We start from the raw sequence: 14,001 nt of genomic DNA on the forward strand, positions 1-14,001 counted from the left end.
TTTCATCTTCTTAAGCTCCTACAAACACAAATTCTGACAAAACCACAGAATGTGACTGACTGTTTTGAACTGGGAAATACCTTGTTATTCTAAAATGTGGTCTGAGAAGCCTTTGAGGAAAATGTGAGTGAATTCATTTTTGCTTTTGTACTTATTTCTAATTGAGAGATTGTTTTTTTTCTGAAAGGAACACTTTTTAGACCAGGTGCTGTGGCAGTCCCAGCAGCAAACAGTCTGACCCCCCCACAGAATTCAGAGGTCAAAGGTCGAGTAAGAGACCAGACCAAAACCGAAGGTGAGTGCGTGCGATGACATGTGGGGGCTCCTGCTATGTGTGTGCATGTGGACACACACACATAATATACGTAGGTGTGTTGAACGACGTGACCCCGCAGTCGCAGTCTGTATTTAGAGATGTTTACATGGGGAGAACATCTGGATAAAGCCTGCGGTCACTGAGGCTGTTCACATTACCAACACTCCATAAAAGGTGTTTCCCACGGCCGATGGTTCAGTCAACTTTTAATGGAAGAAATACAGCTCCAAAAAAAGTTCACTCACCACTGCACCAGAGTCACGGCTGTCTTAAACCTCCTGTTGTAGAACAACATGTTCAATTTAAAAAGTACAAGTATCAAAGACATGGTATGCCAGAAAACAATAACTGAAAACAAATGTTCCCAGAGGATTACATAGTTTGTTGACCCTGGCTGAAGTTGAGCATGCCCAGAGCCAGCTCCAAGGTCAGGACCTCGGAAATGTTTTTACAGCTAAAAAGTTGACATTACAGTATCTGCAACAAGAATCTGCAGTTCTCCTCTAATTCAGTTTAGACTCTACTTATTTATCTCCTTCCAAGCTCCAGAAACAGATACCTGTAGATGGCTAACACCAGGTGCACCTACGCCAAGTGGTTCATTAGGCAATCTGTGCCTGTAAGTATTACATGATGAAAAAGAGCATCAGCCAGAAGCCTTGGCTTTTTTAGCGGAAGACATTTACATGTTTCATGAAGGGGCATTACACCCTAATGAACCCACCTGGAGGCACAGTGGTAACCCTATTCATTGATCAATTGTAAATCTATTAAACAGTTCCTAGCTTAGTTTTATGACATTAACTTGAAGGGGTTATTATTTTCTTTTATAAGCTACCTAAGGTTAGCCTAATCTTCATACTTTTTACTATGTTCCTATATGTGGATGATCTAATGCTCTAATGGTGATTTATAATTCATTTACTGTAAACCATCAACACACAGTGTATCTATTCCTATCCAATCCCAGGCGTCACTAGGTGTCTCGATTGATGTCGCACCATGGAACAAGGAAACATACAAAAAAAGCCACAGGAGACACCATGTGAGTAGGTCGTGTTCACTTGAATCTTTATTGTTTACATAATTCAACATAGAGAATAGGTAATCATGTCGCTGTTATGTTTAAAAGGAGAGAAAAAAATGTAGCTGTCTATTGTTAAAACGTTGCTTGACCTTAAGAGGAACAACACAGCTGCACAGACAGAAAGATTTCCATTATCAGAACACAGAAGCACAAACAGTATATTCTGGAGTTATTCTCTATCGTCCCCCTCCTCCTCCTCCTCCTCTTCTTCCTCCAACATGAGGCCACTAGAAACACTGTCAATACTAGTTGAATCTGTACACTGGGATAAACAGGTACACCGAGTAAAACCAGCTATGTTTCTGTGCAGTAAGAAATAAGCCTACCTATTATCCTAAATATCACTGATATACATACAGTAGGATGGCGGGGTCACAGTACTCCAGCAAACCCACTTTCTTCACTATTCATACACCACTGCATGTAAAGAACAGGACAATACTGTGTGTATTTGAAAGAAAATAACTTGTGACTAGTATTTTTGAATGTATTTTATCTACTAACCACAAAATACCCAAAGAAAACATTTGGCACAATCTTTGACAGAGATTAATACAACTGCAATGAAAAATGAATAACAACCAACAAACAGGTACAAAGGATTTTAAAATGTTGCAGAGAGAACATCCAATCTAACCATGCACAAATTAAGGCAACCTACTGCAGATGGTTGTTTTGGAATATAGAAAAAGATACAGTGTATGCACTGTGATGAGTGCACCTATTCCTACAACACCTGTGAAGACTGCTGCTGTCACTTTGAAATGATGTGGGCTCCTGGGATGCTGGCTCCACCTACAGACACACAGTCTGGTGCAGACTAAAGTCATCACTCTATTGTATAGCAGAGGTTACTAGTAGTGTTGCCCATCATTTTAACTTAAGTTGCAAAGAATGCTCTTATGCTACAATAAAGCCTTATCATGGACTTTGACAGGAAAATAGATGTATCAAATTCCACTTTTGTTCTTTTTAATCTACAGAATGAATTCTTTTTTTTTTTTACATTCAATTTTGTTTTACTGTTATTGTTTTTCTCTTAAGAAATACTTTCATATGTGTGCTGATTTTATGTATGTGTGAGTATGCACATGTGTGTTTTACAAATCCTTCGTCTTGATGAGGGTAACCAAAGGCTTGTCATCAGGACTGTAGTCCTCGTAGGCGATGGGGGTGGCATCATACATGGCAGGCCGGGACTTTTTCCCAAATCTGATTAGAAAACATTAACATCCATTAGTGTGGTGAATTAAAATTACACAAAAAAAAACAAGACAAACAATCCTGCCACTGACCTGGCATGGCGGATGGAGGCTATAGCATTGCTGAACTCGCTGTCAATGCTGCGGCAGTTGTAGAACTCCTGGTAGGCGTGGCGTGACGAGCCCTGGTACTCGATGCGGCTGATGCGGCAGATGCCGACAATGAGGATGATGAGCATGAGGACAAAGGCCACGCACAAAGCTCCGATGATGATGTACAGGGAGTGGCGGGGCATGTTGGTCAGGGTGTCATCAGTGTGTGCTGGCTTCCACTGCAGATCTAAAACACACACACACACACACACACACACACATATAAACACACATACACACAGGCACAGAGCTGCATGTGTCGCTTTTTATATTAATAGCTGAGGGATCATTTTCTGACAGGCTGACTTACGGATCTCACAGCTGGGCCCCACCCACCCAGGTGGACAGTGGCAGGTGAAGCCATTTGATTGGTCGATGCAGGTGCCTCCATGGTGACAGGGGTTACTCTCACACTCATTAATGTCGACCTCACACCTCTCCCCTTGAAGGAACAGGAAAAGTTGTATTCCATGACAGTGAGAGAGCAGAAACTGAGGGTGATGGTTACAGTCTGACAACTAATCTTTATATTGATGTGTAAATGTGTTTTTGCAGACACTAAACAAATTAGAATGTTTTTCTATATTCAATCCTGTTAGGTTAAAGCCAGTCTAGAGTCAGTCCTTTACCAAGGTATCCAGGTGGGCAGGCACAGGAAGTGTTAAGTCCTGAACTCTCGCAGCGGCCTCCGTTCTGGCAGTGCATCTTCAGACATGGATCCTTATAGATTTCACAGTGTCTGCCTACACACACACACACAGACAGATACAAAGACCATTTAAACTTAGACACAAAGCCCTATAAAGTAAAGCTAAATCTTTATATGGACGTACCTTCAAACTGCGATGTGCAAACACACTCATAGGCATTGATGAGGTCTCTGCAGGTGGCATAGTTCTGGCAGGGAGCAGAGAGACACTCATTGTACTCCTCCTCGCAGTACAAACCATGGTAACCTTTAGGGAACACACACAAATACATGCACGTATTAATAAGGTTCATATGGAACAGCAAGGTGTTTATACATTCTATGAAAATCCGGAGCAAAATTTAAGGAAATTTAAGGAAAGTGTGTACACAATGCATGTGTAAACATAATGACTGCCTCAAACAGGACTTTAGGTCAAATTTATAGCACATCAGAAATGGTAATAAATATTATTATAAATCATTTCAGTGTACTCTTATTTGTATAATCTGAATGGCATGGCAGTGTTTCAGTGGAGGGTGCATGCAGTGCACTGTGTTTTCCATAGGATGGCAGCTGTGTACTGACACCAACAATCCTGCAGCAGCTGAAGATGTGATCAGTGCATGAACAGCAGTCAGTGCCTGTTGTGTTTCTCTCAGTTTTCACAAAGTAAAAAAAAAGTGGTTTTGTATTTGAAAGAGAATGATTTTGTGTTTCATTTAAACTGTCAGAGATTAAGGAGGTAAAGTGTCATATCTGCAGGTATCTTATGCTGCACACACTTCCAACTAAACCACCGCAGTCCTCTGAGGTCCCATTTACAACTTAGAACCAAGACCACCAGAGGTGTCCGCCTTCTCTCAGGATCTCACTTCACCGGTGTAGCGATCTGTTTTCATTAGCTGAGCTTGAACTTTAACTAACTGTATTTTACAATTGAGAGGTGCAATCTCTCAGTTTCACTGAAGGTTCAACAAAACCTCCCCAAGCCACAGCTAAAGTGTGTTTGGGGAAGGAGTGAAGGGATATTAATGAGGATCCCAGTTAGTACCTCCAGGGTCCTCTCTGTGAAATGCCAGTGAAATGTCAAGTGCCTTTCCAAGACTCTGTCTGTGTTCTGTGGGGCTGGCAGCCTCTCGTGTGAGCTGGATTACAGGAAACTGGAGGATGGATACTTCCACATATCAGCTCCCCAGCAGCTTTCTTTCCCTCAGCCAGCAGGCATTTACGTCTCCACACACACACATGAGGATGTCCATTGGTGTCTCCATGATGACCAAAGAACGCAGACTTTAATCATAGGGACAACATAAAGTCGTAGTCATAGACACAGTGACACATACACCGCTTTCACAATTAGAGAACAGCTAACTAGCTATGTACAACAGAATCCAAATACATTCTCTACCACAATAAAACTTTCATTCAGCCACATGCAGTCACAGTCAGAAGATCCCCTTTTAAAATCTTCTTGAGCCATAGGAGGTCTCTCCTTGAAGCTCAAACTGAAAATGTCCAGCTGCATGCTGAACTGGCTACTCTGAATAAGGAGAAGTGGCGCTGGGAGCATGAGAAAAGGTGGCTGAGTGGAAACCAAACAGGGTCAACAACGGCTGCGCTTCCGAGAAAACTTGCAGAACAGAACAATCTGGTCAATAAATTGGCAGAAGAAAAGAAGAGCCTGGAAGACCAGCTGAGAGGTGGCAATCACTTCTCCAAGACCTTGAAGACCAGGTGAAGGTCCTGAAACATGAAAACAGTCAGCTTCACCTAGAAATCTTTGAGCAGAAAATCTTCACCAAGCTGACTGCTCAAAACAAGACCCTCAAAGAACAGCTGAGGAAGAACGCAGCCAGGCTCCAATACAAAGAAAGCCATATTGTCCAGAGTGAGGAAAACTGATCAATGGGGCCCAGCTAGGCTCAGCACATTGGTTTGATTTCTTGTGGGCGTACTACCTGCCACAGAATTTGTGCTAACCCTCAGCTGCTTTTGGAGCAGGAGACTGAGAGGTACACTGGCTAGATATAGTCGGGAACCTGTTGCTCTCTGTAGTAAACGTCAGGCAGGAGTAATATCATGGAAGTTCGAATATTGACTTGATAGTTGTATGGTTTGACTTGTGTCAATTTTCCAGTTCCAAAATTATAACCAGCCTAACTTTCATCAGGGACACTGTCAATCATACTTGACCATAAAATGTCAGTTTTGTCACAGAACAGATTGGAGGCTCTTTAAGATAAAAGCAGACTTAACCAGCATGACTACATAATTCCATATGGTCCTCAGTTTCAATCTACAATGAAGAAAATAATAAAAATGAAGAAAAACCACTGAATGGTTTAGTGCGTGTTGCAGAATTTCACACACACACCAGCTGGTATTCTGATGAGGTGCAGAAAAAGAGCATGGTGGTTCAAATCAGCGTGTGTCTGTGATCGCTGTAATATTTGAGATGCTAATTACAAATCACCAATTTCACCAACCCCCATTAGACAGTCCTGCCTGAGGAGAGTCATTTTATTGGATGGCGGCATCTGTTCTACCAGCATAGCCCCACAAATACAGGCACACACACACACACTTGTAAGTCAACTGCTTCACCATGGCAACCAGACAACAGAGGATGAGAGGGAAATGAGGTGAGGTAAATGGTAGGAAGATAAAGATGAGGAAGGACAAAAGGACAAGCTGAAGAAAAAAAATCAGAGAGAAATGCAAAATAGAAAGAGAAACAAATAAGACATGGGGTGGTCGTGAAGACGGTGTGAGATATCTGAATAATTGGAAAATAGTTGACGCTCGCTCTGCACCAAAGCACAGGAAGAGACAAAGCATCTGAAGAACATCAAAAAACGGGAATAACAGTTCAAATATTTCACTGTTTTTAAGGGTGATAGTTTACACAGTTACAGCAATTTGTTTGACTTTCATTCTCTCTTTGCCACATTTTCAGCCAGATTGCAAAGTAGACAGGAAATTGAGCAGCTGCATATGTTAATGATGAAGGAGAATGAAGCATTATTTAGATCCAGACATTGGACTGACAGCTGGAATAAACAGAGCGCAGTCGGGGCAAAGTATCACATTATGTTTATGGGCCACTGGGAAAGTCATCAATCTCATCCTCCCAGCAAGGTAATTGCAAGACAATGGATAATGATAAGTCATCATTCCACTCAATTGATTTGATCACAGGCACATAAGCACCAGCAGCGTGATCGTCCTGTCTAAAAATAACTCAAATAAAAGGTTCAGCCAGACGCTATTTACTGCTACTGTGAGTCTGAGCCGGTTCAAGTCACCATCCTTTAACATGTCATCACAAAGCTTTATGTGTAGGCTGTAAAGTCAGATTTAGAGAGGAGACAGTTCCAAGGGCTCGGGTGGATAAGGATGAAGGGGATTTCTTTCTTGAAAACTAAAAGACATAGAATAAAACTCAGGGTTTTCCAAAGCTTTCAGGCTAACAAATAAAACCAAACTTCACATTTTTTTATCAGAGTGTATGTGTTCTACTATAGTTAAAAAGTTCTGTTCTGTCTGTTTTTATGGGAGCCACAAATGCTCAAGTTGAATTTTCAGTGTTTTAAGGTTACAAAATAACCAGCTGTATATATGTGCATTGAGGGCTTCAAATTTCCACATTTTTATAAGATAGATATTGAAGCATGATTGGCCTACGAACAATTACAGATCATAAAGGTGCAATTTGTTAGAAATTATTTTTTTCAGGCAGGTAGTCAATAAATGAAATGGGAAATGCCAAGAGAGCTTTAGGTCCTAATGAACTGTTGTAGAGAAGGACTAACAGGACTAAGCACAAATCAATATCAATACCAACATCATATCTAGAGACAGTAACATCACCTATGTGGAGAAGTTTTTGTTTTAGAGGAGGCTGACTTGCAAAATACCTCAGAAAAATCTGGGAAACTATTGGAGGTGACACACAGCCACTGTGCTGGGTGGTTGCAGGAGTTATTATTTATACTATGTGCCTGCAAATGTTCTTGCCAATCCATTCTCACTGGGATCATTCTGTAACTGAGACACACACTGAATAAATAAATTCAGATGCCACACAGGTACTGAGTAAGTGAAAAACAGCCTCTAAGGCCTGAAGATTCATGCATTAGTTCGGATTTGCAAATTATTCAAAGGTAACACTAACTGCTGTAATGTGGCTCTATAGAGGCCCACACCACCAAAAAACAACAACAGAGCACCTTAAGTCTTTACTCAGATGTCAGACACTCACCTGGGACACACAGACACCTGTAACTGTTGCCCACACTGCGGCAGACCCCATGAGCGCAGGGGTTCAGGGCACAGAAGTCCACCAGCTGAGCACATGTGGGGCCCGTGAAGCCAGCTGTGCAGCTGCAGCCGAACCCCAGGGGGCCGGGGCCCTGTGCGTAGCAGGTCCCGTTGTTGTGACAAGGGCTGGAGGCACATGGGTCCACCTTCTGCTCACATGTAGCACCCTGGTAACCTGTAAGGAGGCAGGGAGGAAGACATAAAGAAAATTAAATGAAAAAAGCAATTTACCCGTAAGACTGAGAGAACATATGCTTTATCTACTGAAAACATTAAACGGTAGGAGGCTGAGGTGTAAAGGCAGACGGCGAGGCTTCAGATGAGCCTTCTATAAACAAGGTGGGCAGACTGTTTATAAAAATCAGGCGCTGGAAGGTCATATGTCAGATCCATTTTTGCATAAAATTGCACCTAATCTTCTGCCCACTGAAAGCAGCTCTTAATGCAAATAATAAGAGCAAATAAGTGAAATCTGTGTTGAGACATCAAGGAGACACACAGACCTTTAGATGTGACTGAATGCGGAGTTTGGTTTAGTTTTTACTTTGAAGTAAGATTGTTCCATCTACAATGGCTAGCATAAGCCATGTACTAACCATCACTGCACTTGAAAGACACCTCGTGCTGCTCGATAGTGTACATTCTGTATAATGGATCGCTGCAGTGCATTCTTCGACCCAACCAGAACAATGTGAGGGTGTCATTTAATGCTGTAAAAAGACAAAGATTCTAGCATACTTAATGTAGAAAATCACCATGTATTCTGTTCCTTCTCACTGAAACAAAGAGCCAAAAGACTGAGAGGGTGAGTTCTTTGTGATGACACGGTGTGTAACATGTATTTGTGGAGGAGGGCTGATGTGTCAGTACCCTCTCTTACTGTAGGGGGCTATTCTGTGCAGACCTAAGCCCTCATTTCCTTTTGTGGCTTGTGCATTGAAGCCAGTAGTTTCTTCTTTACCTCCTCTCATTAGCTTGTGAGCCTCTGTCTCTTCCTCCGCTTCTAAAAATAACCTCTTCTCTTCACCCCTTCTCCTCCTCCTCCTCCTCCTATTACATCTCCCATGAGAACTGCAAGCAGGAGAAAGAAAGGCTCCGCTGTGCGTGCACATACCTTTGCTGTGATACAGTATGTGTGCGTCCTCTGATTTACAGTAAGTCTGTAGTAAATCCCTGTGCTGACTGCACTAAAGTGCACACTCCATTGAACTAATGAAGAGGTCTCTCTCTCTCTCAAGCAGCCATTGATCTGCAAGACTTTATTTCAGTGTGTGAGGAGGACATTTATCATTCAGCAGAGAGACAGGAGTAATCTGCAGCAGTCAGGAGAAAACTGTACCACAGCTACTCCTTCTCTTTCTAAATCCAAAGCCTCATTCTCATGCCAGCGAGTAATCAGATTACTTTTTGTTGTAACAGTTAACGTTTCTTTGCTATTTATTGTCAAGCAGTACACAACCACCTGTGGGTGTCAGTGCCAGCATTAAGGTGCGTCATATCTGGGGGGATGTATTATCGACCAAAGTCTGTGCTGTCTGTAAGCTCAGTGAGATTGTGGGATAACACTGTGAGATGCGATGTAAACATGTCATCAGAACCACATAATTAGTGCTATCATTTTTCTGGTTAAGATGGGCTGTCTCTTTCCTGTGAATACAAACACAATCACACATATAAAACAAAATTGTATCCTCTGTTTACTCTCACTTTGATAATCTTGGCTCAGTCTCAGAACTTGAGCTCAATCTTTCTTTCTGTGTGTCAGATTTCAGTTCATTTGTACATACATCCATCCAAATCCACACACACTCACACATACATACACGCGACTGACAGAGACAAGTCTGTTCTTCCTGCTGCTAGCATTCAAACCTGCCAAGTTGCTAACAGTTTAAATTTAGCTATCCCACTCACTCCTCCACCCCTCTTCCTCTGGCTGCAGGCAGCCATGTTCACACCTCTCACTCTTCTGTCAGTGAGTGAAAAGAAGTTAAATGTGAGTGTGGCACCCATGCCTAAGTCTCAGATTATAAATGCTCTTCATACAGGTTTGACTTCACCTTGAACTGAGAGTGTGAGCGGATGTTTGATTCCACCGTTCCTGTTCTAACATCAAGTAAACTGATACTTTAGATACTCATTTTTCTACGCTGTAGTAAAAGAATAATGAAACATTATGAGTTGAAGGAAGCTTCTGCAATACTGCTAATCCACACCGGCATCCCTGACAGTGTGTTTGGTGGACACAAAGGTCAAACGGTCTGATTAAAGGCTCATTCCTGTAAATGACTGGCCACCTTGTGACTGTCCTTCTCTGATTCATTACCCCTATCACATGACTTTTCTTCATGAGAAAACCCACCAGCCCTGACGACCGATGGGTAATTAATATTACAGATGTGTCTGATGTTGTTGATGCCAGCAGCTGTTGTGCAGTTATATTCTGCTTTGCATAAGACGGAAGTGTGTGTGCTACCTTAGAGTCTCAACAGCTTTTTGTGTCTCTGTCCTCCAGACAACCCCTTACTGCACATCTGTAGCGTCCAAGACTGAATAATAACCAAAAAAAGATTTCCCTGGAGAGATCCTGAACGGCCTGTGTTGCAGGTTATAGTGGTCATAAACACACAGTTTGGAAAGCTGAGAGAGCTGTTTGTGTATGGAGCTCATTTCTCAGGATGTGCTGCGCTACAACTGAACATAATAAGTGTTTTTATTTAGATTAAATGGAGATGCAGTGGTGTGTAAGCAAAGATATCTGAGCAATGCTACTGAAATATGTCTGATTAATCGAGTGTACTGATTTGTTACAAGATTCAGCTCTCTGCCTCCATTATTTTCATGACTGTGGGTTAAAACAAATGACGGCCCGTGGACAGACGTCCCACACACCACATTAGTCCTTGTACTTATAACTTCACTCTTTTTTTTGAGAAATGCTGCTGACAGAAAAACAAACAGGGATGAAAATATCTTGATGCCTGCAGGGTGGATCTAGTGAATAAAAATGCAGCTCACACTGTCATCGCTGGCTTAGTGATCACAAGGCTGATACATCTCTGATGACAGCTTCTGGAGTTGTGCAAAAACACTGAAAGAAAACTTGGAGACTTATGAGGAGCGGAGGGAGGATCCTGGCTAACCACTAATAAGCAGGGGGAGAAAAAAATCTGTCTTCACTGTTCATGTGGTTTGCTGGAGTTTTCTTATATTTCTCTGCTATGGTGGACAGTAAAAGTCTTAATTACCACGTACTGCAGAGGATTCCTGCTCAGAATGAAGAGAATGTGACTTCTGCTCAAACAGAGAGACAAGGACTTGAGTCCTGAGGGAAATGAAGGCATGAGGAACTACAGAGAACAGCAGAACCTTTTGATTCTCGTTCCTCTCCTCTTGTTATGAATCCCTGTTATTCATAACGGACATGTAAAGCATTCTTGGACGGTGGGTGGTAATGAAAGGCGTTGTTTTGATAAAAGATTAAATGTTTTTTTATCCTTAAGAACTTGACAATAAAGTATCGTCTTTACATTATCCACGTGGAAAACATCCCTCTGAAAGTCTGTTCATGTTTTGATTAATTTCCCAGAGGCGGTGTGTTCAAAGACATTCAGATAGTCCACCTTTGACACTGTTTATTCATCCATGTTGACGCATTCAGAAACCTACCGTATTTTCACGACCATAAGGCGCACCTAAAAGTCTAAAATTTTCTCAAAAGTCGGCCCTGCGCCTTGTAATGCGGTGCGCCTTGTGTATGGGTTGAGTACCAGACACGGGGACATGATACGTAACTTTTGACTAGCTTTTTAATGCACTTTGTGTTCAGCATTCTGGTTCATTACTAAGCCTCTGATTGACATCCTGCTTGATATTTTGTGACATAATAAAAGATCCATTTCTATGGATTAGTCATTTTGAGTTCTTTATGTTCTGCATTTATTCCAAACAAACCTCTGGTGCAAATTTCTTTGTACCCTCTTGGCACTTTGTTGCAAAAGTTAGATCATTTTTAAAGTGTCACTATTCACACCTGTTATTATATTCAATCCCTGATTGCTGGAATGGTTTATGAGGAAACAGGAACAGGAAATATTGGCTCTTTGTCAAAAAAAGGCTTCTGCTTCCTTCCTTCCTTTCATTTGCCTCAGGTGATGTAAAGCTACGTAATCTTGGGGATTCTTGAGTTGCTGCTCAAACTGCTAATAAGACTTCAAGACTCAGACATCAGGAGCAGAAGATGGTGCAGATGAAGTACAACAGAAGCTGCACAAACACCATTACAGGAAAGCTTTGGGGCAGGCATAAACAAGGCATGAGATGGATACAAACGTATTATTAGTGTTTAACCACACCTTAATGACCATGATTGGCTGATTTTTAGCAGAATCATTCTAGTGCGTTCAATTACTTACTGCAAGTTCAATCAGGAACACTCTGCTTTTCATCATCGTTCAAAGCACGTCAATTATCTCTCTATCCGCCTCCCTGATCTCTCCCTCTTCACCCTTCTCTCACTCTCCCTCTCTCACTCTCTCTCTCTCTCGCTCCCTTGCTCTCCCTCTCTTTAACCAGGCGATTCATAAAGAGCACCTCCCTCACCAATCAGCTGTCGGGCCGTCCCTCACCTACCCAATCACGGCTTAGCAGAAAATTTTAAAGTCTTTCGTCTCCACCTGCCCTTCAGATCGACTCTGGCAAACCTCCTCCACCCCAGGCACCGCCAGATTTACTCCAGTTCAAGGCCTCCTCTTTCCCGCTCTCCAGCCTTCTCCACCACCACCACCAGGTCTAGACCCAGGGGGACTTCTGAGTCTAGCAGCTTCTAGCGGATTCTAGCTTTTCCTGTAAACCTAGTTGTACAGTGTTTGTCTCACTGTGGAGAAGATTAATAATAGGACCAGGTGATGCAGACTGAGCAAGGCCTCCTCCACATTCAGACTGTTGGGAGTTATACCTGGAACAACACAAGGTTCCTGCCAAGTATTCTAACCATCTGCTGTTTCTTTCTGTATATTATTATATTATAATGTGTTCTTCTTGTATTCTACACGTGCATGCACAGACTGTGTACATGGTGCAGGTTAACTGCAAACTGGCGTGCTCTTGTTTCTGCAGCAGTTTTGCGGTCACAAATTTCCCCAGAGAGACCGATGCAGGTCGCCCAGGCTATGAAGACTAATTAGAATAGAGGAGGAAGTTTTAAATTAAGCATCTCAGTGCAGTGGCATAGATACTGTTAAACATGCAGCATACACAGTGTCTTTAATAACTGGAGTCAGCCTGCTGGAGGATGCACAAACGTCTGTTCTTATTTCTTAACAAACATTTGTTTGAAACTCTGGCCACAGCTTCACTCATTCCTTTTCATTCATACATACAGCAAATACATGACTGACTCCAGCATGCAATAATTGTCTTCTTACCTTCAGGACAGTAGCACCTGGGCCCGGCCAGGCTGCTGAAACAAGAGGCTCCATTTTTGCAGGGCTGAGAGAGGCAGTGGTCAACCAGCAGCTGGCAGCGCTCGCCCTCATAACCTGACAAACACACAGCTTATCACCACACTGCTGGATGTGCTGCTGGACAATGGACAGTGCTTAGGCCAGCAAACACATAATATTATTTACAAAACCATTTACAATTTACAAAATAATGTTTGTATAAGCATTTTATTGTAAAATATTTGTGGCCTTAAGCTACAGGTTGCTGCTATTTTTACAGCCATTTATTTAATTACGTCTCTGACTGACAGTTTGCACAAAGTTTGAAGTCAATAACTTTTTTAGGTATTTCTGTTTTAGGTAGTTAAAAATTCACGGCTCAGCACAACATTCAGAAAAGTCAGCAGTGAGACAATAGACAGTACAGGCCTTCAGGCTGTCATCCAGGATTATGAACTTATCCAACACCTGCCCTGTTTGGCACCTGATTTGAGTGCTACCTCCTCAGTGGTCACTGTTTTGACAGTAATGATGGTATATCTGCTGCTGTGGACTACTTTATAGGAGCCAAAAATGCTGAATAATACTAAGAAGGGATTAGCATGCTCCATGAGCACCGTGTGTACTGCGTCGAAGAATAAATGGACCTATCAATCAGCCCTGGTTGACCAATGTGATGATGAAACATATTATCTTACTTGATTAAATGTCTGTTTAGTCTTTATAAGTTTGAATATATCAGAAACTCTTCAGTAAATATCACTGAAGTTTATTAAACCCCAAAATAA

The 14,001-nt window shown here is 42.1% G+C and overlaps 1 protein-coding gene across 1 annotated transcript in view; it reads right to left on the bottom strand.

The window, feature by feature from the left end:
- Positions 1-1,434: 1,434 nt before the first annotated feature.
- Positions 1,435-14,001, bottom strand: part of dner (delta/notch-like EGF repeat containing) — a 40,120-nt gene continuing 27,553 nt past the window's right edge. Inside the window, exons 7-13 of the mRNA XM_028419922.1 lie at positions 13,196-13,309; positions 7,711-7,944; positions 3,592-3,714; positions 3,388-3,501; positions 3,069-3,200; positions 2,699-2,945; positions 1,435-2,615 (exon numbers count right to left, since the gene is read on the bottom strand). Of these exons, the coding sequence (XP_028275723.1) occupies positions 2,504-2,615; positions 2,699-2,945; positions 3,069-3,200; positions 3,388-3,501; positions 3,592-3,714; positions 7,711-7,944; positions 13,196-13,309 (1,076 nt within the window). The 3' untranslated portion in view covers positions 1,435-2,503. The remainder of the gene's footprint in view (positions 2,616-2,698; positions 2,946-3,068; positions 3,201-3,387; positions 3,502-3,591; positions 3,715-7,710; positions 7,945-13,195; positions 13,310-14,001) is intronic.

Source organism: Parambassis ranga, chromosome 13 (assembly GCF_900634625.1).
Source record: "Parambassis ranga chromosome 13, fParRan2.1, whole genome shotgun sequence".
NCBI classification, from domain to species: domain Eukaryota; kingdom Metazoa; phylum Chordata; class Actinopteri; family Ambassidae; genus Parambassis; species Parambassis ranga.